Source organism: Pan troglodytes, chromosome 7 (assembly GCF_028858775.2).
Source record: "Pan troglodytes isolate AG18354 chromosome 7, NHGRI_mPanTro3-v2.0_pri, whole genome shotgun sequence".
NCBI classification, from domain to species: Eukaryota; Metazoa; Chordata; class Mammalia; order Primates; family Hominidae; genus Pan; species Pan troglodytes.
Window position 1 is genome coordinate 47529384 of NC_072405.2, and position 22031 is coordinate 47551414.

The 22031-nt window shown below is 40.9% G+C and overlaps 1 protein-coding gene across 13 annotated transcripts in view; it reads left to right on the forward strand.

Annotated features, from left to right (window-relative positions):
- ADAM32 (ADAM metallopeptidase domain 32) overlaps positions 1-22031 on the forward strand; it is a 189546-nt gene that overhangs the window by 22964 nt on the left and 144551 nt on the right. For all 13 annotated transcript variants that reach the window (XR_010159498.1, XR_010159499.1, XR_010159500.1 and 10 more), the window contains exon 3: positions 12222-12283. Coding sequence is in view for 10 of the 13 variants with exons in the window: in XM_016959375.4 (XP_016814864.2) it covers positions 12222-12283 (62 nt within the window). In the remaining 3 variants the exon portion in view is untranslated. The remainder of the gene's footprint in view (positions 1-12221; positions 12284-22031) is intronic.

Consider the following 22031-nt stretch of genomic DNA (forward strand, 5'->3'; position numbering starts at 1 on the left):
TTCTTTTCTTTTCTTTCTACATAGGTACCTAAAGCCACACATCTCTCTACAAGCATTGCTTTAGCTGGATTCCATAAATTATGCTATGGTGTGTTTTTGTTTTCATTCAGTTAAAATATTTTCTAGTTGTCTTTGCAATTTTTTTTCTTTTCTTTTTTTTTTTTTTAAATTTTTATTTTTTTATTATACTTTAAGTTTTAGGGTACATGTGCACATTGTGCAGGTTAGTTACATATGTATACATGTGCCATGCTGGTGCGCTGCACCCACTAACTCGTCATCTAGCATTAGGTATATCTCCCAGTGCTATCCCTCCCCACTCCTCCCTCCCCACCACAGTCCCCATAGTGTGATATTCCCCTTCCTGTGTCCATGTGATCTCATTGTTCAATTCCCACCTATGAGTGAGAATATGCGGTGTTTGGTTTTTTGTTCTTGCGATAGTTAACTGAGAATGATGGTTTCCAATTTCATCCATGTCCCTACAAAGGACATGAACTCATCATTTTTTATGGCTGCATAGTATTCCATGGTGTATATGTGCCACATTTTCTTAATCCAGTCTATCATTGTTGGACATTTGGGTTGGTTCCAAGTCTTTGCTATTGTGAATAATGCCGCAATAAACATACGTGTGCATGTGTCTTTATAGCAGCATGATTTATAGTCATTTGGGTATTTACCCAGTAATGGGATGGCTGGGTCAAATGGTATTTCTAGTTCTAGATCCCTGAGGAATCGCCACACTGACTTCCACAATGGTTGAACTAGTTTACAGTCCCACCAACAGTGTAAAAGTGTTCCTATTTCTCCACATCCTCTCCAGCACCTGTTGTTTCCTGACTTTTGAATGATTGCCATTCTAACTGGTGTGAGATGATATCTCATAGTGGTTTTGATTTGCATTTCTCTGATGGCCAGTGATGATGAGCATTTTTTCATGTGTTTTTTGGCTGCATAAATGTCTTCTTTTGAGAAGTGTCTGTTCATGTCCCTCGCCCACTTTTTGATGGGGTTGTTTGTTTTTTTCTTGTAAATTTGTTTGAGTTCATTGTAGATTCTGGATATTAGCCTTTTGTCAGATGAGTAGGTTGCGAAAATTTTCTCCCATGTTGTAGGTTGCCTGTTCACTCTGATGGTAGTTTCTTTTGCTGTGCAGAAGCTCTTTAGTTTAATTAGATCCCATTTGTCAATTTTGGCTTTGGTTGCCATTGCTTTTGGTGTTTTGGACATGAAGTCCTTGCCCACGCCTATGTCCTGAATGGTAATGCCTAGGTTTTCTTCTAGGGTTTTTATGGTTTTAGGTCTAACGTTTAAATCTTTAATCCATCTTGAATTGATTTTTGTATAAGGTGTAAGGAAGGGATCCAGTTTCAGCTTTCTACATATGGCTAGCCAGTTTTCCCAGCAGCATTTATGAAATAGGGAATCCTTTCCCCATTGCTTGTTTTTCTCAGGTTTGTCAAAGATCAGATAGTTGTAGGTATGCGGCGTTATTTCTGAGGGCTCTGTTCTGTTCCATTGATCTATATCTCTGTTTTGGTACCAGTACCATGCTGTTTTGGTTACTGTAGCCTTGTAGTATAGTTTGAAGTCAGGTAGTGTGATGCCTCCAGCTTTGTTCTTTTGGCTTAGGATTGACTTGGCGATGCGGGTTCTTTTTTGGTTCCATATGAACTTTAAAGTAGTTTTTTCCAATTCTGTGAAGAAAGTCATTGGTAGCTTGATGGGGATGGCATTGAATCTGTAAATTACCTTGGGCAGTATGGCCATTTTCACGATATTGATTCTTCCTACCCATGAGCATGGAATGTTCTTCCATTTGTTTGTATCCTCTTTTATTTCGTTGAGCAGTGGTTTGTAGTTCTCCTTGAAGAGGTCCTTCACATCCCTTGTAAGTTGGATTCCTAGGTATTTTATTCTCTTTGAAGCAATTGTGAATGGGAGTTCACTCATGATTTGGCTCTCTGTTTGTCTGTTGTTGGTGTATAGGAATGCTTGTGATTTTTGTACATTGATTTTGTATCCTGAGACTTTGCTGAAGTTGCTTATCAGCTTAAGGAGATTTTGGGCTGAGACGATGGGGTTTTCTAGATAAACAATCATGTCGTCTGCAAACAGGGACAATTTGACTTCCTCTTTTCCTAATTGAATACCCTTTATTTCCTTCTCCTGCCTGATTGCCCTGGGCAGAACTTCCAACACTATGTTGAATAGGAGTGGTGAGAGAGGGCATCCCTGTCTTGTGCCAGTTTTCAAAGGGAATGCTTCCAGTTTTTGCCCATTCAGTATGATATTGGCTGTGGGTTTGTCATAGATAGCTCTTATTATTTTGAAATACGTCCCATCAATACCTAATTTATTGAGAGTTTTTAGCATGAAGGGTTGTTGAATTTTGTCAAAGGCTTTTTCTGCATCTATTGAGATAATGATGTGGTTTTTGTCTTTGGCTCTGTTTATATGCTGGATTACATTTATTGATTTGCGTATATTGAACCAGCCTTGCATCCCAGGGATGAAGCCCACTTGATCATGGTGGATAAGCTTTTAGATGTGCTGCTGGATTTGGTTTGCCAGTATTTTATTGAGGATTTTTGCATCAATGTTCATCAAGGATATTGGTCTAAAATTCTCTTTTTTGGTTGTGTCTCTGCCCGGCTTTGGTATCAGAATGATGCTGGCCTCATAAAATGAGTTAGGGAGGATTCCCTCTTTTTCTGTTGATTGGAATAGTTTCAGAAGGAATGGTACCAGTTCCTCCTTGTACCTCTGGTAGAATTCGGCTGTGAATCCATCTGGTCCTGGACTCTTTTTGGTTGGTAAACTATTGATTATTGCCACAATTTCAGCTCCTGTTATTGGTCTATTCAGAGATTCAACTTCTTCCTGGTTTAGTCTTGGGAGAGTGTATGTGTCGAGGAATGTATCCATTTCTTCTAGATTTTCTAGTTTATTTGCGTAGAGGTGTTTGTAGTATTCTCTGATGGTAGTTTGTATTTCTGTGGGATCGGTGGTGATATCCCCTTTATCATTTTTTATTGTGTCTATTTGATTCTTCTCTCTTTTTTTCTTTATTAGTCTTGCTAGCGGTCTATCAATTTTGTTGATCCTTTCAAAAAACCAGCTCCTGGATTCATTGATTTTTTGAAGGGTTTTTTGTGTCTCTATTTCCTTCAGTTCTGCTCTGATTTTAGTTATTTCTTGCCTTCTGCTAGCTTTTGGATGTGTTTGCTCTTGCTTTTCTAGTTCTTTTAATTGTGATGTCAGGGTGTCAATTTTGGATCTTTCCTGCTTTCTCTTGTGGGCATTTAGTGCTATAAATTTCCCTCTACACACTGCTTTGAATGCGTCCCAGAGATTCTGGTATGCTGTGTCTTTGTTCTCGTTGGTTTCAAAGAACATCTTTATTTCTGCCTTCATTTCGTTATGTACCCAGTAGTCATTCAGGAGCAGGTTGTTCAGTTTCCATGTAGTTGAGCGGCTTTGAGTGAGATTCTTAATCCTGAGTTCTAGTTTGATTGCACTGTGGTCTGAGAGATAGTTTGTTATAATTTCTGTTCTTTTACATTTGCTGAGGAGAGCTTTACTTCCAACTATGTGGTCAATTTTGGAATAGGTGTGGTGTGGTGCTGAAAAAAATGTATACTCTGTTGATTTGGGGTGGAGAGTTCTGTAGATGTCTATTAGGTCCACTTGGTGCAGAGCTGAGTTCAATTCCTGGGTATCCTTGTTGACTTTCTGTCTCGTTGATCTGTCTAATGTTGACAGTGGGGTGTTAAAGTCTCCCATTATTAATGTGTGGGAGTCTAAGTCTCTTTGTACGTCACTCAGGACTTGCTTTATGAATCTGGGTGCTCCTGTATTGGGTGCATATATATTTAGGATAGTTAGCTCCTCTTGTTGAATTGATCCCTTTACCATTATGTAATGGCCTTCTTTGTCTCTTTTGATCTTTGTTGGTTTAAAGTCTGTTTTATCAGAGACTAGGATGGCAACCCCTGCCTTTTTTTGTTTTCCATTTGCTTGGTAGATCTTCCTCCATCCTTTTATTTTGAGCCTATGTGTGTCTGTGCATGTGAGATGGGTTTCCTGAATACAGCACACTGATGGGTCTTGACTCTTTATCCAACTTGCCAGTCTGTGTCTTTTAATTGGAGAATTTAGTCCATTTACATTTAAAGTTAATATTGTTATGTGTGAATTTGATCCTGTCATTATGATGTTAGCTGGTGATTTTGCTCGTTAGTTGATGCAGTTTCTTCCTAGTCTCGATGGTCTTTACATTTTGGCATGATTTTGCAGCGGCTGGTACCGGTTGTTTCTTTCCATGTTTAGCGCTTCCTTCAGGAGCTCTTTTAGAGCAGGCCTGGTGGTGACAAAATCTCTCAGCATTTGCTTGTCTTTAAAGAATTTTATTTCTCCTTCACTTATGAAGCTTAGTTTGGCTGGATATGAAATTCTGGGTTGAAAATTCTTTTCTTTAAGAATGTTGAATATTGGCCCCCACTCTCTTCTGGCTTGTAGGGTTTCTGCCGAGAGATCCGCTGTTAGTCTGATGGGCTTCCCTTTGAGTGTAACCCGACCTTTCTCTCTGGCTGCCCTTAACATTTTTTCCTTCATTTCAACTTTGGTGAATCTGACAATTATGTGTCTTGGAGTTGCTCTTCTCGAGGAGTATCTTTGTGGCATTCTCTGTATTTCCTGAATCTGAACGTTGGCCTGCCTTGCTAGATTGGGGAAGTTCTCCTGGATAATATCCTGCAGAGTGTTTTCCAACTTGGTTCCATTCTCCGCATCACACCAATCAGACGTAGATTTGGTCTTTTCACATAGTCCTATATTTCTTGGAGGCTTTGCTCATTTCTTTTTATTCTTTTTTCTCTAAACTTCCCTTCTCGCTTCATTTCATTCGTTTCATCTTCCATTGCTGATACCCTTTCTTCCAGTTGATCGCATCGGCTCCTGAGGCTTCTGCATTCTTCACGTAGTTCTCGAGCCTTGGTTTTCAGTTCCATCAGCTCCTTTAAGCACTTCTCTGTGTTGGTTATTCTAGTTATACATTCTTCTAAATTTTTTTCAAAGTTTTCAACTTCTTTGCCTTTGGTTTGAATGTCCTCCCGTAGCTCAGAGTAATTTGATCGTCTGAAGCCTTCCTCTCTCAGCTCGTCAAAATCATTCTTCATCCAGCTTTGTTCCGTTGCTGGTGAGGAACTGCGTTCCTTTGGAGGAGGAGAGGCGCTCTGCATTTTAGAGTTTCCAGTTTTTCTGTTCTGTTTTTTCCCCATCTTTGTGGTTTTATCTGCTTTTGGTCTTTGATGATGGTGATGTACAGATGGGTTTTTGGTGTGGATGTCCTTTCTGTTCGTTAGTTTTCCTTCTAACAGACAGGACCCTCAGCTGCAGGTCTGTTGGAATACCCTGCCGTGTGAGGTGTCAGTGTGCCCCTGCTGGGGGGTGCCTGCCAGTTAGGCTGCTCGGGGGTCAGGGGTTAGGGACCCACTTGAGGAGGCAGTCTGCCCGTTCTCAGATCTCCAGCTGCGTGCTGGGAGAACCACTGCTCTCTTCAAAGCTGTCAGACAGGGACGTTTAAGTCTGCAGAGGTTACTGCTGTCTTTTTGTTTGTCCGTGCCCTGCCCCCAGAGGTGGAGCCTACAGAGGCAGGCAGGCCTCCTTGAGCTGTGGTGGGCTCCACCCAGTTCGAGCTTCCCGGCTGCTTTGTTTACCTAAGCAAGCCTGGGCAATGGCGGGCGCCCCTCCCCCAGCCTCGCTGCCGCCTTGCAGTTTGATCTCAGACTGCTGTGCTAGCACTCAGCGAGATTCCGAGGGCGTAGGACCCTCCGAGCCAGGTGTGGGATATAGTCTCGTGGTGCGCCGTTTTTTAAGCCGGTCTGAAAAGCGCAATATTCGGGTGGGAGTGACCCGATTTTCCAGGTGCGTCCGTCACCCCTTTCTTTGACTCGGAAAGGGAACTCCCTGACCCCTTGCGCTTCCCAGGTGAGGCAATGCCTCGCCCTGCTTCGGCTCACGCACGGTGCGCGCACCCACTGACCTGCGCCCACTGTCTGGCACTCCCTAGTGAGATGAACCCGGTACCTCAGATGGAAATGCAGAAATCACCCGTCTTCTCCGTCGCTCACGCTGGGAGCTGTAGACCGGAGCTGTTCCTATTCGGCCATCTTGGCTCCTCCTCGTCTTTGCAATTTTTTTGATTCATGGGTTATTTAGAAGTGTGTTTTTAAATTTTCAAATTTTTGAGGATTTCCTAGGTTTTGTCTCTTGTTGATTCTAATTTAATTCAATTGAAGCAAAAAATGTACTTTTGTGACTTCAGTTTTATTTTCTGAGACTTTTTTGTGGCCTAGAATATGGTCAATCATGAAGAATATTAATTATGCACTTGAAAAGAATATGAATTCTGCAGTTGTTGGGTTAGTAGTCAGTTAGCTTGTGTTGGCTAATAGTTTCATTTATCATGCCTATAATCCCGGCATTTTGGGAGACTGAGGCAGGAGGATGTCTTTTTTTTTTTTTTTTGAGACAGAGTCTTGCTCTGTTGCCCAGGCTGGAGTGCAGTGGTGTGATCTCGGCTCACTGCAAGCTCCACCTCCCGGGTTCACACCATTCTCCTGCCTCAGCCTCCCAAGTAGCTGGGACTACAGGCACCCGCCACCACGCCCAGCTAATTTTTTGTATTTTTAGTAGAGAGGGGGTTTCACCGTGTTAGCCAGGATGGTCTCGATCTCCTGACCTCGTGATCTGCCCGCCTCGGCCTCCTAAAGTGCTGGGATTACAGGCATGAGCCACTGTGCCTGGCCAGGAGGATCTCTTGAGGCCAGGAGTTTGAGACCAGCCTGGGCAACATAGTGAGATCTCATCTCTCCAAAAAATAAAAAATAAAAAAATAGCCAGCCATGGTGGCACATGCCTGTAGTCCCAGCTACCTGGGAGGCTGAGGTGGGAGTATCACTTGAGTCCAGAAGGTAGAGCCTGCAGTGAGCTGAGATTGTGCCACAGCACTCCAGTCTGGTTGACAGAATGAGACTGTCAGTAGTTTCATTCAAAGATTTTTTTGTGCTTGTTGATTTTTTTGTCTAGTTGTTCTCTCCATTATTGTGAGTGGAGTACTTAAGTTTCCAAATATGATTATTGAATTGTCTATTTCTCCTTTCAGTTCTGTCAGTTGTTCTTTCATGTATTTTGAGGCTTGGTATTTAATGTGTGTGCACTTACAATTTTTATGTCTTTGGGATGCAGTGATGATTTTACTGTTGTGAAACGTCCTTCTTTCTTTCTGATAATATTTCTTGTCTTTAAGCCTATATTGTCTGATATTAGTATAACTTCTTTTTATGGTTACTATTTACAATATATATATTTCCATTATTTTATTTTCAACCTATTTGTGTATTGAATCTAAGGTGTTTCCCTTGTAGACATCATGTAATTGGAGGGGTTTTGTTTTTTATTTTTTGAGATGGAGTTTCGCTCTTGTCGCTCAGGCTGGAGTGTAGTGGCACGATCTCGGCTCACCTCAATCTCCGTCTCCCGGGTTCAAACGATTTTCCTGCCTCAGCATCCTGAGTAGTTGGGATTACAGGCATGCACCACCACGCCTGGCTAATTTTGTATTTTTAGTAGAGACAGAGTTTCTGCATGTTGGTCAGGCTGATCTCGAACTCCCGACCTCAGGTGATCCGCCCGCCTTGGCCTCCCAAAGTGCTGGGATTACAGGCATGCGCCACTGCGCCTGGCCCAATCGGAGGTTATTTTTGAGATAGATAGATTGTACCAATGTATTTCTGCTTTTTGGTTTGGATTTCTAGATCATTTGCATCAAATATAGGTATTTATATGGTTGAATTTATACTCAATATTTTGCTATTTTTACTACTTATTTTCTTTGTGGTGATCCAGGTATTATAATATATCTTAACTATCATGATTTACTTTAGATTAATACTTATTTCTGGTAAAATATAGAAACTTTGCTCCAATATAATGGAATTCTTTCTTCTCTGTACTGTTCTTGTCACATTATTACATCCATATTTTTTAAACCCAACTATATATCATCATAATTATTGCTTTTTCACAATGCTATATCTTTTAAAGACATTGAAAAGAGAAATTAGAGAAACTATTAAAGTCTTTTTATGTTAACTCACACATTTACCATTTCTGCTTTTTGAGTTACCATCTGGTGTTATTTCCTATTAGCCTAAATAAATTTCTTCAGTATTTCTTGTAAGACAGGACTTTATTTCACCATTTTAAAAGCAGATTTTGCTGGATATAAAATTGTTAGTTGATAGATTTTTTTTTTCTTTCAGCACTTTTTATGTCTTCACTGCCTTCTGGCCTACATTATTTCAAATGAACAATCTGCCACTAATTGTATTAATGCAGCTTCCTTGTATGTGATGAGTTTTTTTCTTGATATTTTCAAGATTTTCTCTTTATGTTTGACTTTCAACATATTAAATATGATGTATCTTGGTGTGTATCTTCTTGTGTTTTTTTCTTCTTGAGGTTGGCTGGAATTTTAGATGTGTAGACTACTGTTTTCCCTCAAATTTTGAATGGTTTTGGCCATTATTTGTTCAAATACTTTTTTTCGGACCATGCTATTCTTGGGATGTTTGTTCTCCCAAACCTCATGTTGAAATTTGACCTCAGTGTTGGAAGTGGGGCCTCATGGGAGGTGTTTGGGTCATGATGTCCCTCATGAATGGCTTGGTGCCATCCTTATGGTAATTAGTGAATTCATGATCTGTTAGTTGAGACCTGGCGCCTCTCCCTCTCTCTTTCTTCCTCTCTCACCATGTGATCTGCTCCCCTTTACCTTCCACCATGGATGGAAGCTTCTTGAGACTCACATCAGAAGCAGATATTGTTGTCATGTGCAGAGATGTAATATCTATATGATTTCTTCAACTATAATCAACATCAGTGATGTCTGTGAGTTTCCCAGTGGATTAGGCTATGTTTGTGACTGGGGACTGTGGTGAGGCTTTACTGGGGATGGGGAAACCAGGCAAGCCAGTCTACAGTGGTGGCAGTGGCAGGTCAGGTGGATGGGGCCTTGGGCCCTGGGCAGTGTGTGACACCAGCAGTGGCAGTAGCAGTAGTGGGCCAGTCCTCAGGCTGTCTGGTGGTGCATGTGAACACCATTACGGGTGGCAGTAGGCTGGGTCAGCCAGTTCCCAGGCTCCTGGCTGGTGCATGTGGGTGGGCACTGGTCGGGGTTGTGGCAGACTAGGCGGGCCATTTTCCAGGCTCCTGGGAGGCATGCATGGGCACTGGTGCTGATAGCAGGTGGGGCTGGCCAGATATCAGATCCCCGGATAGTGCATGTAGGCACAGTGGTGTTGGGTAGCCTGAGCTTGCCCTCAGGCTCAAGGACTGCGTTTGGGTGGGCCGGTCCTCAGACTTACTGAAGGCCCATGCAACTGTGCTGTGTCCCTGCTGCTGGGAGCGTGTGAGGTTGCTGTCAGTGCTGGCAGCCCCAGGCAGGTAGCTCTCAGGCTCTGGGGAGTGCATGCTTCATCTCCCTTTGTCCAGGTGGCAGCCTTCCCGATGTGCTACATCGCCCCTTCTCTGGGGTGTAGGACATTGTGTGGGCTAGAGTGCTGGGGACCCAGCTGCCCCACTTGTTCCAGCTGGCGTTGCGCTGCTGCAGCCCTCTGGGTGGACATGGGGGGATGTCAGCAGGGCTCCAGGGCTGAGGAAATGGGGCTGTTGGGTCCCAGGTCAGGATGTAATCTGTTGGGGCTGGGCTTTCAACATGGTACTGTGCTGCCTCTGCTTGGGTATCGAAGGGTGAGTGGGACTCAGTGTGAATTCCCAGTCTGAAAGAATTCAGTCACCAGGAGTGCAGGTAGGCAGGGCCCGTGAAGGCTCAGGGGCTCTCCTGTGGCTTGTATTGCAGAGCATTCGTGGTGGGACCCTGGACCGTGGAAGATCTCTTGCTTGTTTCTTCCCTACAATGGGGACTTCCTCCTGGCTCTCAGCCAATCCTGGCCAGGCCAGCTGCTTATTTGCTTGTCTTTCCTTCTAGGCCTCAGAGGTTCCCTGTCACTTCCCTGCTGAATTCTAGTTTTCTCTCCTAGATTCTCTGTTTGACGTGTGCTTATCTGCTCACTGTTTTGGTACCTCTTTGTTGAGGAGGCAAACACAAATTTACCATTATTGTTTAGTAAATTATCTCATGGCCTCCAATAATCAACTCCTCTACACTCTTTAAAGATCTACCTAAACTTCTGTATATAGTCTGCAAATAAAAGGTATTTCATGATAACTCCCATAGTGAAAGTACAGCTAAACGAAGTATTATCTGGGACACTAATAATAATTACTAAGTTTTGGGTTTGAGAAAAATATTCATCCAAGAACCGCTTGCACATCAAATCCACCTTAAAAAAAGATAAAGATGGGGCCTGGTGTGGTGGCTCAAGCCTGTAATCCTAGCACTTTGGGAGGCCGAGGTGGGCGAGTCACCTGAGGTTGGGAGTTCGAGACCAGCCTGACCAGCATGGAGGAACACCGTCTCTTCTAAAAATACAAGATTAGCCAGGCGTGGTGGCGCATGTCTGTAATTCCAGCTCCTCGGGAGGCTGAGGCAGGAGAATCACTTGAACCCGGGAGGCAGAAGTTGCGGTGAGCTGAGATGGCGCCACTGCACTCCAGCCTGAGCAACAAGAGCGAAACTCTGTCGCAAAAAAACAAACAAACAAACAAAAAAAACGATAAAGATGCTCAAGCATCTGTGTTCAGTTATCACATTCAGATCAGGCTCACTAAGGAGCTAGTGTCGCCAATGCAAATTTAAAAAGTAGGATGCCCTGCTGTTTCAGGGTTAGGGTTTTCTCTTTGGTCCTTCTGCCTTATATTTGCCATATGCCTGTTATGCTTCTTTTGTTTTCTCGATTTATGTCTGGTTTTTCTTTTTTAAAAATAAACTTCTGAAAATTTGGAATAATTTTAGATATACAGAAAAATTGCTAAAAGACTACAGAGTTCCCATATATACTGTTCACTCAGTTTCCTGTAATGTTAGCTCTTATATAGCCACATGAATACATTATATTTATTAAATACAAGAAATTAGTATTGATACATTACTAGTAAGGAAACTACTTTCTTTGGATTTCTGGACTTCAACTAGTTTGTCTTCTACTGTCCATTTTGTTCTGGGATCCAATCCAGAATACTACCCAGCATGCCCCCTCCCAGGCTCCTTTGCTCTGTTTCTCAGTCTTTCCTTGAATTTCATGACCTTGACAGTTCTGAGGAGGTCAGGTACTTTGTAGAACACCCCTCGATTTGGATTTGTCTGATATTTTCTCATGTTCAGTGAATTTTAGGGAAGATTAACATAGAGATGAGGTGCTCTCCTCATGACATCATATCATGGGGTACATGATATCAAGTTGAGTTATCACCAATAATGTTGACGATCTGGTTTCATTTCTGACCTGGAAACAACCTGCCTCATTCTTCTTTGATCTGTATGGTACCCTGGTTGCTTCTTATTTTCAGAGATCCTGGAATGCTTATCCTTTTTCTGTGTTTTGATATTTGTGTCCTTTTCATTTCTATATGTTTTAACTAATTTTTTCTCTGTTTCTCTACCTCTTGCTTTTCACGTGTTCCCTTTTGCTCTATAAAATCTCATCACTGAGGTTCACTGACCTACAGATATTCCAACCTATTGTCATCCATATTCTAACTTGAAAATAGTAGAGATAAAGTCAAAGACAATATTAAATTTTGTTCAATAATCTTCTGTTTAAAATATAGGGAACAGGCAATACATCTTAGAAGGGTTTTTAAGAAAATGGTTAAATAATTTTTATGGTGGACAGAGTAAGCTTCACTGATGTAGAATATCCTCTTATCCCAATGATGCCACCTAAATAGGTATTTTAGTGTAGCACGTGACCTATTCATTCATAAGAGGTTACAGGTTAGTTACAGGTAGATTTTTAATCCTATGTAAATCCTTAGACTGGGTTTATTTGTGTGGAAATAGTAAAAACCATTATAAAATAAGTAAATATTAAATTTTTTGATGTGTTGTTGCACATTTTAAATCACATGTAGTCTGAGAAATGTAATGAAGATGTTTTAAGCATTGTTTGGACAGATTAATTGATATAAAACTGTTGTTTTGCTTCTTGTATTAAATTTGTCTTCACTCTCAGTTGTTTTGAATTCTCTAGGAACAAATATCCTATATTATTCCAATAGATGAGAAACTGTACACTGTGCACCTTAAACAAAGGTAAATTTTTATTCTTTAGTTTTGGATTTTATTTTATTTCTATGAAGCTGTTTACTTGCAATAGAAAATGGAGTATGAGAAAAATACATGGAATTATTAACTTTTTAAATTGTCTTAAGTGAAGAGATGCTGTCCTGTGACTTAATTAAATTTTGGTTTTAATGTCTCAAGTATTCTTTGGTAAATGGGAGTTAGGACAAAAAACAGGGACTTATCTCCTGAAGACTGATTTATGATATTAAGTTGGCAGGACCAGCAGGACCTATATCATCAGGGCAGATGTCACAAAAATAAGTAAATCTGTAGCTGGTTTATATCAGTTAGGGTTTTATCAGAGAAGTGGGATGACCATGAGTAATATGGGACAGGGATTTAATACAGACCTTATAGTGTTGCAGAGCTGGCGAATAGTTTATGGAAAATAGTCCTAGCTATATGCCACTCTTCAGAGAATTATTAAATAATTGAAATAATTTTCTATAGGGTTTAATTCTCTGATGCAAACCCAGTTGGGAAAGGCTGGCTTGGAAGTAATTTGTGACATTCAAGAGGACAGCTTCAGCTAAACTAGTAAAACTAGACTACATGGCATTGGAGAGAGGTGGATTATGAGAAACTAGAGGTAGCAATTATAGACTTTTTCAAAAACATCCCTCAGAGAAAAAAGAGGCTTACATGAATATTTTTGAAGAAAGAGAAAACAAAGTATTTTGATTGATGGAAAATTTCTTAAGGAGAAGAAAAGAGAGATGAAAGATGTAAACAAGCTGGGCGCGGTGGCTCTCGTCTGTAATCCCAGCACTTAGGTATGCTGAGGCAGGTGGATCAAACTCCTGAGGTCAGGAGTTTGAGACCAGCCTGCCCAACATGGTGAAACCCTGTCTCTACTAAAAAATACAAAAATTAGCCAGGCATGGTGGCGTGCGCCTGTAATCCCAGCTACTCGGGAGGCTGAGGCAGGAGAATCGCTTGAACCTGGGAGGCAGAAGTTGCAGTGAGCTGAGATGGTGCCACTGCACGCCAGCCTGGGTGACAGAGTGAGACACTGTCTCAAAAAAAAAAAAAAGGTGTAAACAAGTGGTTTATTGTGTGTAAGATACTAAATAATTTTCCCAAAGAAAAGGTTAACTTACTCTTTTAGGCAGAAGAGAAAAAGAATATGGTGGATGATAACGCAAAGATCTTTGTGAAGAGTATGAAGGAAAGTTAGAGAGCTCACATTGCATTTGAACATCTTACTAAGACTATAAGCAGTGTTGAGAAATTGAGAGACCAGAGCTTGGGAGAGGGATAGGGCATGTGTATATCGTTTTGAGAAATTAACTGCTTAATGATTATGATAGCCTAACGACCATTAGGAAGCTACTGCAAATAGTTTATATGAAAAATAATGAGAAGCAGAACTATGACTACATAGAGATAGGGAGTTTCCTTTTTTTGTGTGTGTGTTTTTTTAGTTCTTTTTTTATTATACTTTAAGTTCTAGAGTACATGTGCACAGCGTGCAGGTTTGTTACATAGGTATACATGTGCCATGTTGGTTTGCTGCACCCATCAACTTGTCATTTACATTAGGTATTTCTCCTAAAGCTATCCCTCCCCCAGTCCCCCACCCCCCAACAGGCCCTGGTGTGTGACGTCCCCTGCCCTGTGTCCATGTGTTCTCATTGTTCAACTCCGACCTATGAGTGTGAACATGCGGTGTTTGGTTTTCTGTCCTTGTGACAGTTTGCTTAGAATGATGGTTTCCGGCTTCATCCATGTCCCTGCAAAGGACATAAACTCATCCTTTTTTATGGCTGCATAGTATTCCATGGTGTATATATGCCATATTTTCTTTATCCATTCTAGCATTGATGGACTTTTGGGTTGGTTCCAAGTCTTTACTATTGTGAATAGTGCCACAATAAACATATGTGTGCATGTGTCTTTATAGTAGCATGATTTATAATCCTTTGGGTATATACCAAGTAATGGGATCGCTGGGTCAAATGGTATTTCTAGTTCTAGATCCTTGAGGAGTCACCACACTGTCTTCCACAATGGTTGAACTAATTTACACACCCACCAACAGTGTAAAAGGGTTGCTATTTCTCCATATCCTCTCCAGCATCTGTTGTTTCCTGACCGTTTACAGATTGCCGTTCTAAGTGGCGTGAGATGGTATCTCATTGTGGTTTTGATTTGCATTTCTCTGATGACCAGTGATGATGAGCATTTTTTCATATGTCTGTTGGCTGCATAAATGTCTTCTTTTGAGAATTGTCTGTTCATATCCTTTGGCCACTTTTTCATGGGGTTGTTTGCTTTTTTTCTTTTAAATTTGTTTAAGTTATTTGTAGATTCTGGATATTAGCCCTTTGTCAGATGGGTAGATTGCAAAGATTTTCTCCCATTCTGTAGGTTGCCTGTTCACTCTGATGATAGTTTCTTTTGGTGTGCAGAAGCTCTTTAGTTTAGTTAGATTCCATCTGTCTATTTTGGCTTTTGTTGCCATTGCTTTTGGTGTTGTAGTTGTGAAGTCTTTGCCTATGCCTATGTCCTGAATGGTATTGCCTAGGTTTTCTTCTAGGGTTTTTATGGTGTTAGGTCTTACATTTAAGTCTTTAATCCAACCTGAGTTAATTTTTTGTATGGTGTAAGGAAGGGATCGAGTTTCAACTTTCTATATATGGCTAGCCAGCTTTCCCAGCACCATTTATTAAATAGGGAATCCTTTCCCCATTTCTTGTTTTTGTCAGGTTTGTCAAAGATCAGATGGTTGTAGATGTGTGGTGTTATTTCTGAGGCCTCTGTTCTGTTCCATTGGTCTATATCTCTGTTTTGGTACCAGTACCATGCTATTTTGGTTACTGTAGCCTTGTAGTATAGTTTGAAGTCAGGTAGTGTGATGCCTCCAGCTTTGTTCTTTTTGCTTAGGATTGTCTTGGCAATGCGGGCTCTTTTTTGGTTCCATATGAACTTGAAAGTAGTTTTTTCCAATTCTGTGAAGAAAGTCATTGTAGCTTGATGGGGATGGCATTGAATCTATAAATTACCTTGGGCAGTATGGCCATTTTCACGATATTGATTCTTCCTATCTATGAGCATGGAATGTTCTTCCATTTGTTTGTATCCTCTTTTATTTCATTGAGCAGTGATTTGTAGTTCTCCTTGAAGAGGTCCTTCACATCCCTTGTAAGTTGGATTCCTAGGTATTTTATTCTCTTCGTAGTAGTTGTGAATGGGAGTTCACTCATGATTTGGCTCTCTGTCTATCATTGGTATATAGGAATGCTTGTGATTTTTGCACATTCATTTTGTATCCTGAGACTTTGCTGAAGTTACTTATCAGCTTAAGGAGATTTTGGGCTGAGATGATGGGGTTTTCTAAATATACAATCACATCATCTGCAAACAGGGACAATTTGACTTCCTCATTTCCTAGTTGAATATCCTTTATTTCTTTCTCTTGCCTGATTTCCCTGGCCAGAACTTCCAACAGTATGTTGAATAGGAGTGGTGAGAGAGGGCATCCTTGTCTTGTGTGGGTTTTCAAAGGGAATGCTTCCCGTTTTTGCCCATTCACTATATTGGCTGTGGGTTTGTCATAAATAGCTGTTATTATTTTGAGATACATTCCATCAATACCTGGTTTATTGAGAGTTTTTAGCATGAAGCGCTGTTGAATTTTGTCAAAGGCCTTTTCTGCATCTATTGAGATCATCATGTGGTTTTTATCATTGGTTCTGTTTATGTGATGGATTACATTTATTGATTTGCATATGTCGAACCAGCCTTGCATCCCAGGGATGAAGCTGAGTTGATCGTGGTGAATAAGCTTTTTGATGTGCTGCTGGATTCAGTTTGCCAGTATTTTATTGAGGATTTTCGCATCGATGTTCATCAGGGATATTGGCCTAAAATTCTCTTTTTTGTGTGTGTCTCTACCAGGCTTTGGTATCAGGATGATGCTGGCCTCATAAAATGAGTCAGGGAGGATTCCCTCTTTTTCTATTGATTGAAATAATTTCAGAAGGAATGGTACCAGCTACTCTTTGTACCTCTGGTAGAATTTGGCTGTGAATCCGTCTGGTCCTGGACTTTTTTTGTGGGTAGGCTATTAATTATTGTCTCAATTTCAGAACCTGTTATTGGTCTATTCAGAGATTCAACTTCTTCCTGGTTTAGTCTTGGGAGGGTGCACGTGTCCAGGAATTTATCCATTTCTTCTAGATTTTCTAGTTTATTTGCATAGAATTTATCCATTTCTTCTAGATTTTCTAGTTTATTTGCATAGAGATGTTTATAGTATTCTCTGATGTTTGTATTTCTGTGGGATTGGTGGTGATATCCCCTTTATCATTTTTTATTGCGTCTATTTGATTCTTCTCTCTTTTCTTCTTTATTAGTCTTGCTAGTGGTCTATCAATTTTGTTGATCTTTTCAAAAAACCAGCTCCTGGATTCATTAATTTTTTGAAGGGATTTTGTGTCTCCATATCCATCAGTTCTGCTCTGATCTTAGTTATTTCTTGCCTTCTGCTAGCTTTTGAGTTTGTTTGTTCTTGCTTCTCTAGTTCTTTTAATTGTGATGTTAGGGTGTCAATTTTAGGTCTTTCCTGCTTTCTTTTGTGGGCATTTAGTGCTATAAATTTCCCTTTACACATTGCTTTAAATGTGTTTCAGAGATTCTGGTACATTGTGTCTTTGTTCTCATTGGTTTCAAAGAACATCTTTATTTCTCCCTTCATTTCATTATGAACCCAGTAGTCATTCAGGAGCAGATTGTTCAGTTTTCATGTAGTTGTGTGGTTTTGAGTGAGTTTCTTAATCCTGAGTTCTAATTTGATTGCACTGTGGTCTGAGAGACAGTTTGTTGTGATTTCTGTTCTTTTACATTTGCTGAGGAGTGTTTTACTACCAATGATGTGTTCAATTTTAGAATAAGTGTGATGTGGTGCTGAGAAGAATGTATATACTGTTGATTTGGGGTGGAGAGTTTTGTAGATGTCTATTAGGTCCACTTGGTCCGGAGCTGAGTTCAAGTCCTGGATATCCTTGTTAACCTTCTGTCTTGTTGATCTGTCTAATATTGACAGTGGGGTGTTAAAGTCTCCCATTATTATTGTGTGGGAGTCTAAGTCTCTTTGTAGGTCTCTAAGGACTTGCTTTATGAATCTGGGTGCTCCTGTATTGGGTGCATATATATTTAGGATAGTTAGCTCTTCTTGTTGAATTGATCCCTTTACCATTATGTAGTGGCCTTCTTTGTCTCTTTTGATGTTTGTTGGTTTAAAGTCTGTTTTATCAGAGACTAGGATTGCAACCCCTGCTTTTTCTTTTTTTGTTTTCCATTTGCTTGGTAGATCTTCCTCCATCCCTTTATTTTGAGCCTATGTGCATTTTTAAGCGGCACGTGAGATGGATTTCCTGAATACAGCACACCGATGGGTCTTGACTCTTTAAATCCAATTTGCCAGTCTGTGTCTTTTAATTGGGGCATTTAGTCCATTTATATTTATGGTTAATATTGTTACGTGTGAATCTGATCCTGTCATTATGATGTCAGCTGGTTATTTTTCCCATTAATTGATGCAGTTTCTTCATGGCATTGATGGTGTTTACCATTTGGCATGTTTTTGCAGTGGTTGGTACCGGCTGTTCCTTTCCATGTTTAGTGCTTCCTTCAGGAGCTCTTTTAGGGCAGGCCTGGTGGTGACAAAATCTCTCAGCATTTGCTTGTCTGTAAAGTATTTTATTTCTCCTTCACTTATGAAGCTTAATTTGGCTGGATATGAGATTCTGGGTTGAAAATTCTTTTCTTTACGAATGTTGAATATTGGCCCCCACTCTCTTCTGGCTTGTAGGGTTTCTGCCGAGAGATCTGCTGTTATTCTGATGGTCTTCCCTTTGTTGGTAAGCCAACCTTTCTCTCTGGCTGCCCTTAACATTTTTTCCTTCATTCTAACCTTGGTGAATCTGACAATTATGTGTCTTGGGGTTGCTCTTCCCGAGGAATATCTTTGTGGTGTTCTTTGTATTTTCTGAATTTGAATGTTGGCCTGCCTTTCTAGGTTAGGGAAGTTCTCCTGGATAATATCCTGAAGAGTGTATTCTATCTTGGTTCCATTCTCCCTGTCACTTTCCGGTACACCAATCAAACATATATTTGGTATTTTCACATAGTCCCTATATTTCTTGGAGGCTTTGTTAGTTTCTTTTCACTCTTTTTTTCTCTAATCTTGTCTTCTCACTTTATTTCATTAATTTGATCTTTAATCACTGATATTGTTTCTTCCACTTGATCGAATTGGCTATTGAAGCTTGTGCATGCATCATGAAGCTCTCGTGCCATGGTTTTCAGCTCCATCAGGTCATTTAAGTTCTTCTCTACACTGTTTATTCTAGTTAGCCATTTGTCTAACCTTTTTTCAAGGTTTTTGGCTTCCTTGTGATGGGTTACAACATGCTCCTTTAGCTTGGAGAAATTTGTTATTACCGACCTTCTGAAGCCTACTTCTGTCAACTCGTCGAACTCATTCTCCGTCCAATTTTGTTCCCTGGCTGGCGAGGAGCTGTTATTCTTTGGAGGAGAAGAGGCACTCTGTTTTTTTGGAATTTTCAGCTTTTCTGCTCTGGTTTCTCCCCATCTTTGTGGTTTTACCTACCTTTAGTCTTTGATGTTGGTGACCCACAGATGGGGTTTTGGTGTGGATGTCCTTTTTGTTTATGTTGATGCTATTCCTTTCTGTTTGTTAGTTCCTTTTAATAGTCAGACCCCTCAGCTGTAGGTCTGTTGTAGTTTGCTGTAGGTCCACTCTAGACCCTGTTTGCCTGTGTATCACCAGTGGAGGCTGCAGAACAGCCAATATTGATGCCTGATCCTTCCTCTGGAAACTTCATCCCAGAGGGGCACCTGCTTGTTTGAGGTGTCTGTCGACCCCTACTGGGAGGTGTTTCCCAGTCAGGCTACATGGGGGTCAGGGACCCACTTGAGGAGGCAGTCTGTCTATTCTTGGAGCTCAAATGCTGTGCTGAGAGAACTGCTGCTCTCTTCAGAGCTGTCAGACTGGATGTTTAAGTCTGCAGAAGCTGTCTGGTGCCTTTTGTTCTACTATGCCCTGCCCCCAGAGGTGGAATCTATAAAGGTAGTAGGCCTCGCTGAGCTGTGGTGGGGTCTGCCCAGTTCGTGCTTCCTGGCCACTTTGTTTACACTGTAGGCTATTCAAGCCTCAGTAATGGCGGATGACCCTTCCCCCCATTAAGCTGCAGTGTTGCAGGGCAATCTCAGACTGCTGCACTAGCAGTGAGAAAGGCTCCATGGGCATGGGACCTGCTGAGGCAGACACAGGAGGGTATCTCCTGGTCTGCTGGTTGCTAAGACTATGGGAAAAGTGCAGTATTTGGTCAGGAGTGTACTGTTTCTCCAGGTACAGTCTGTCACAGCTTCCCTTGGCTAGGAAAGGTAAATCCCCTGACCCCTTGTGCTTCCCGGGTGAGACGACACCCCGTCCTGGTTCAGCTTTCCCTCCGTGGGCTGTACCCACTGTTCATCCAGTCCCAGTGAGATGAACCAGGTACCTCAGTTGGAAATGCAGAAATCACTGCTCTTTTGTGTTGATCTTGCTAGGAGCTGCAGACCAGAGCTGTTCCTATTCTGCCATCTTGGAAGCAAGCCTCCCTTTTCCTGTTTTTGAGAAATGCTGATGTGGCAGAAAAAAGATGTAGTAACAGATTGACTATAGTGGTGGCAGGGATTTGGTAGGGTAGAGGGAGGATGAGAACAGACCTGAGTCAGGTATTATGGCTCCCTGTTGGAGATGCTGGGTATGAAGTGCTTGTGGGATATCCCACAGGGGGAAATATCCTGATGGCAGTTAATTTAGTTTAGAATGGGGGAGAGAAGTGTGAGTATCCACATTCTTTCATGATGTAAACTCTCTGCAAATTAGGCCTAGAAGAGATATACCTTAACACAATAAAGGTCATATATGACAAAGCCATAGCTAACATCATACTCAGTGGTAAAAAGTTGAAAGTTTTTCATCTAATATCAGGAACAAGATTAGGATGCCTATTTTCCTTCACCTCTTCTATTCAATATAGTATTGGAAGTCCTAGCCAGAGCAATTAGGCAAGAACAATGAATAAAAGACATCCTAATGGGAAAGAGAAATGTTAAATTGTTCCTGTTGCAGGTGACATGATCTTATATGTAGATTACTTATAGAAGACCCTAAAGACTCCACCAAAATCTGTTAGAACCAATAGACAAGTTCAGTGAAGTTGTGGGTATAAAATCAACATACAAAAATCATAGCATTTCTATACATTAATAACAAATTTTCCAAAAATGAAATCAAGAAAACAACCCCATGTACAATAGCTACAAAAAATAAAATACTTAGGAGTAAGTTAACCAAGGAGGTGAAATATCTGTATACTGAGAGCTAGAAAACATGATGAAAGGAATTGAGGAAGACACAAATAAATGGAAAGAACATGGATTGGAAGAGTTAATATTGTTAAAATGTCCATACTGTCCAAAATGATACACAAATTCAATGCAATCCCTACCAAAATTCCAATGACATTTTTCACAGAAATAGTAAAATTCCTATGGAACCCCAAAAGGCCCTGAATAGCCAAGGCACTACTGAACAAAAAGAACAAAGCTGGAGGCATCACACTACCTGAATTCAAATATATTGCAAAGCTATAATACTAAAAGCAACCTTTTTATATAAGTAGTAAATTAAACCACAGAAATGAACAAGATAAATCTATACAGGTGGGGGTGAATGTTAAAAGTAAGAAAGAGAAACAGCCTAGAATTGAATGCCATGGAAAGATTTAAGGGATGAAGGAAGGATCCAAATAAAGGGACTTAGAAACGTAGAAAGACAGGAGAACCAGGAGGAAGTGGTATCTATCATTATCGCTGAAGAAGAGATGGTTTCAAGAAGGGGAATGTGGTCCACAGTATGAAGTACTTGAGAGTATTTTATTTATTTATTTTTTTGTTTAATGTATTTTAAAATTATTTTTATTATTTATTTATTTTTGAGACAGGGTCTGTCTCTGTCACCCAGGTTGGAAAGCAGTGGTGGCATCTCAGCTCACTGCAGCCTTGAACTCCTGGCTCAAGTGATCCTGTTGCCTCAGCCTCCCAAGTAGCTGGGACCACATGAGCAAACCACCACACCTGGCTAATTTTGGTATTTTTGGTAGAGATGAGGTTTCGCCTTGTTACCCAGGCTGGTCTCGAACTCCTGAGCCCAAAGCAATCCCTCCACCTCGGCCTCCCTAAGTTTTGGGATTACAGGAGTGAGCCACCCCGCCTGGCTGCTTCAGAGTATTTTTACTTGATGTAATACTGTCTTTTGGATTGGACACTCAGGAGGTCATTAGTAATTTTTGTGAGATCAGTTTGAGTGGAGGCTTTCCAACAGAAGCTAGTGTGAGTGGCCTAATTAAGTGACGGTGGGTTGAAGAGTGAACATGAAGTGAGGAAGCATAACTAAAATAGCATCATGAGTACAGGGATTAATACCAAAGTTGAACTTAGACTGGACGTTTCAGTACATATGCTCAGATGAATATGACCTTTATGCAATACTCTTCCACTTCATTATCAAAGTAATATATGTGCATAGTAATAAAGCTTTAGAAAGAATGTAAGAACAGAAAACTCTTACAATCCAACATCCAGTTTATGTCTATTAATTTTTTTTTTTTTTTGAGACGGAATCTTGCTCTGTCACCCA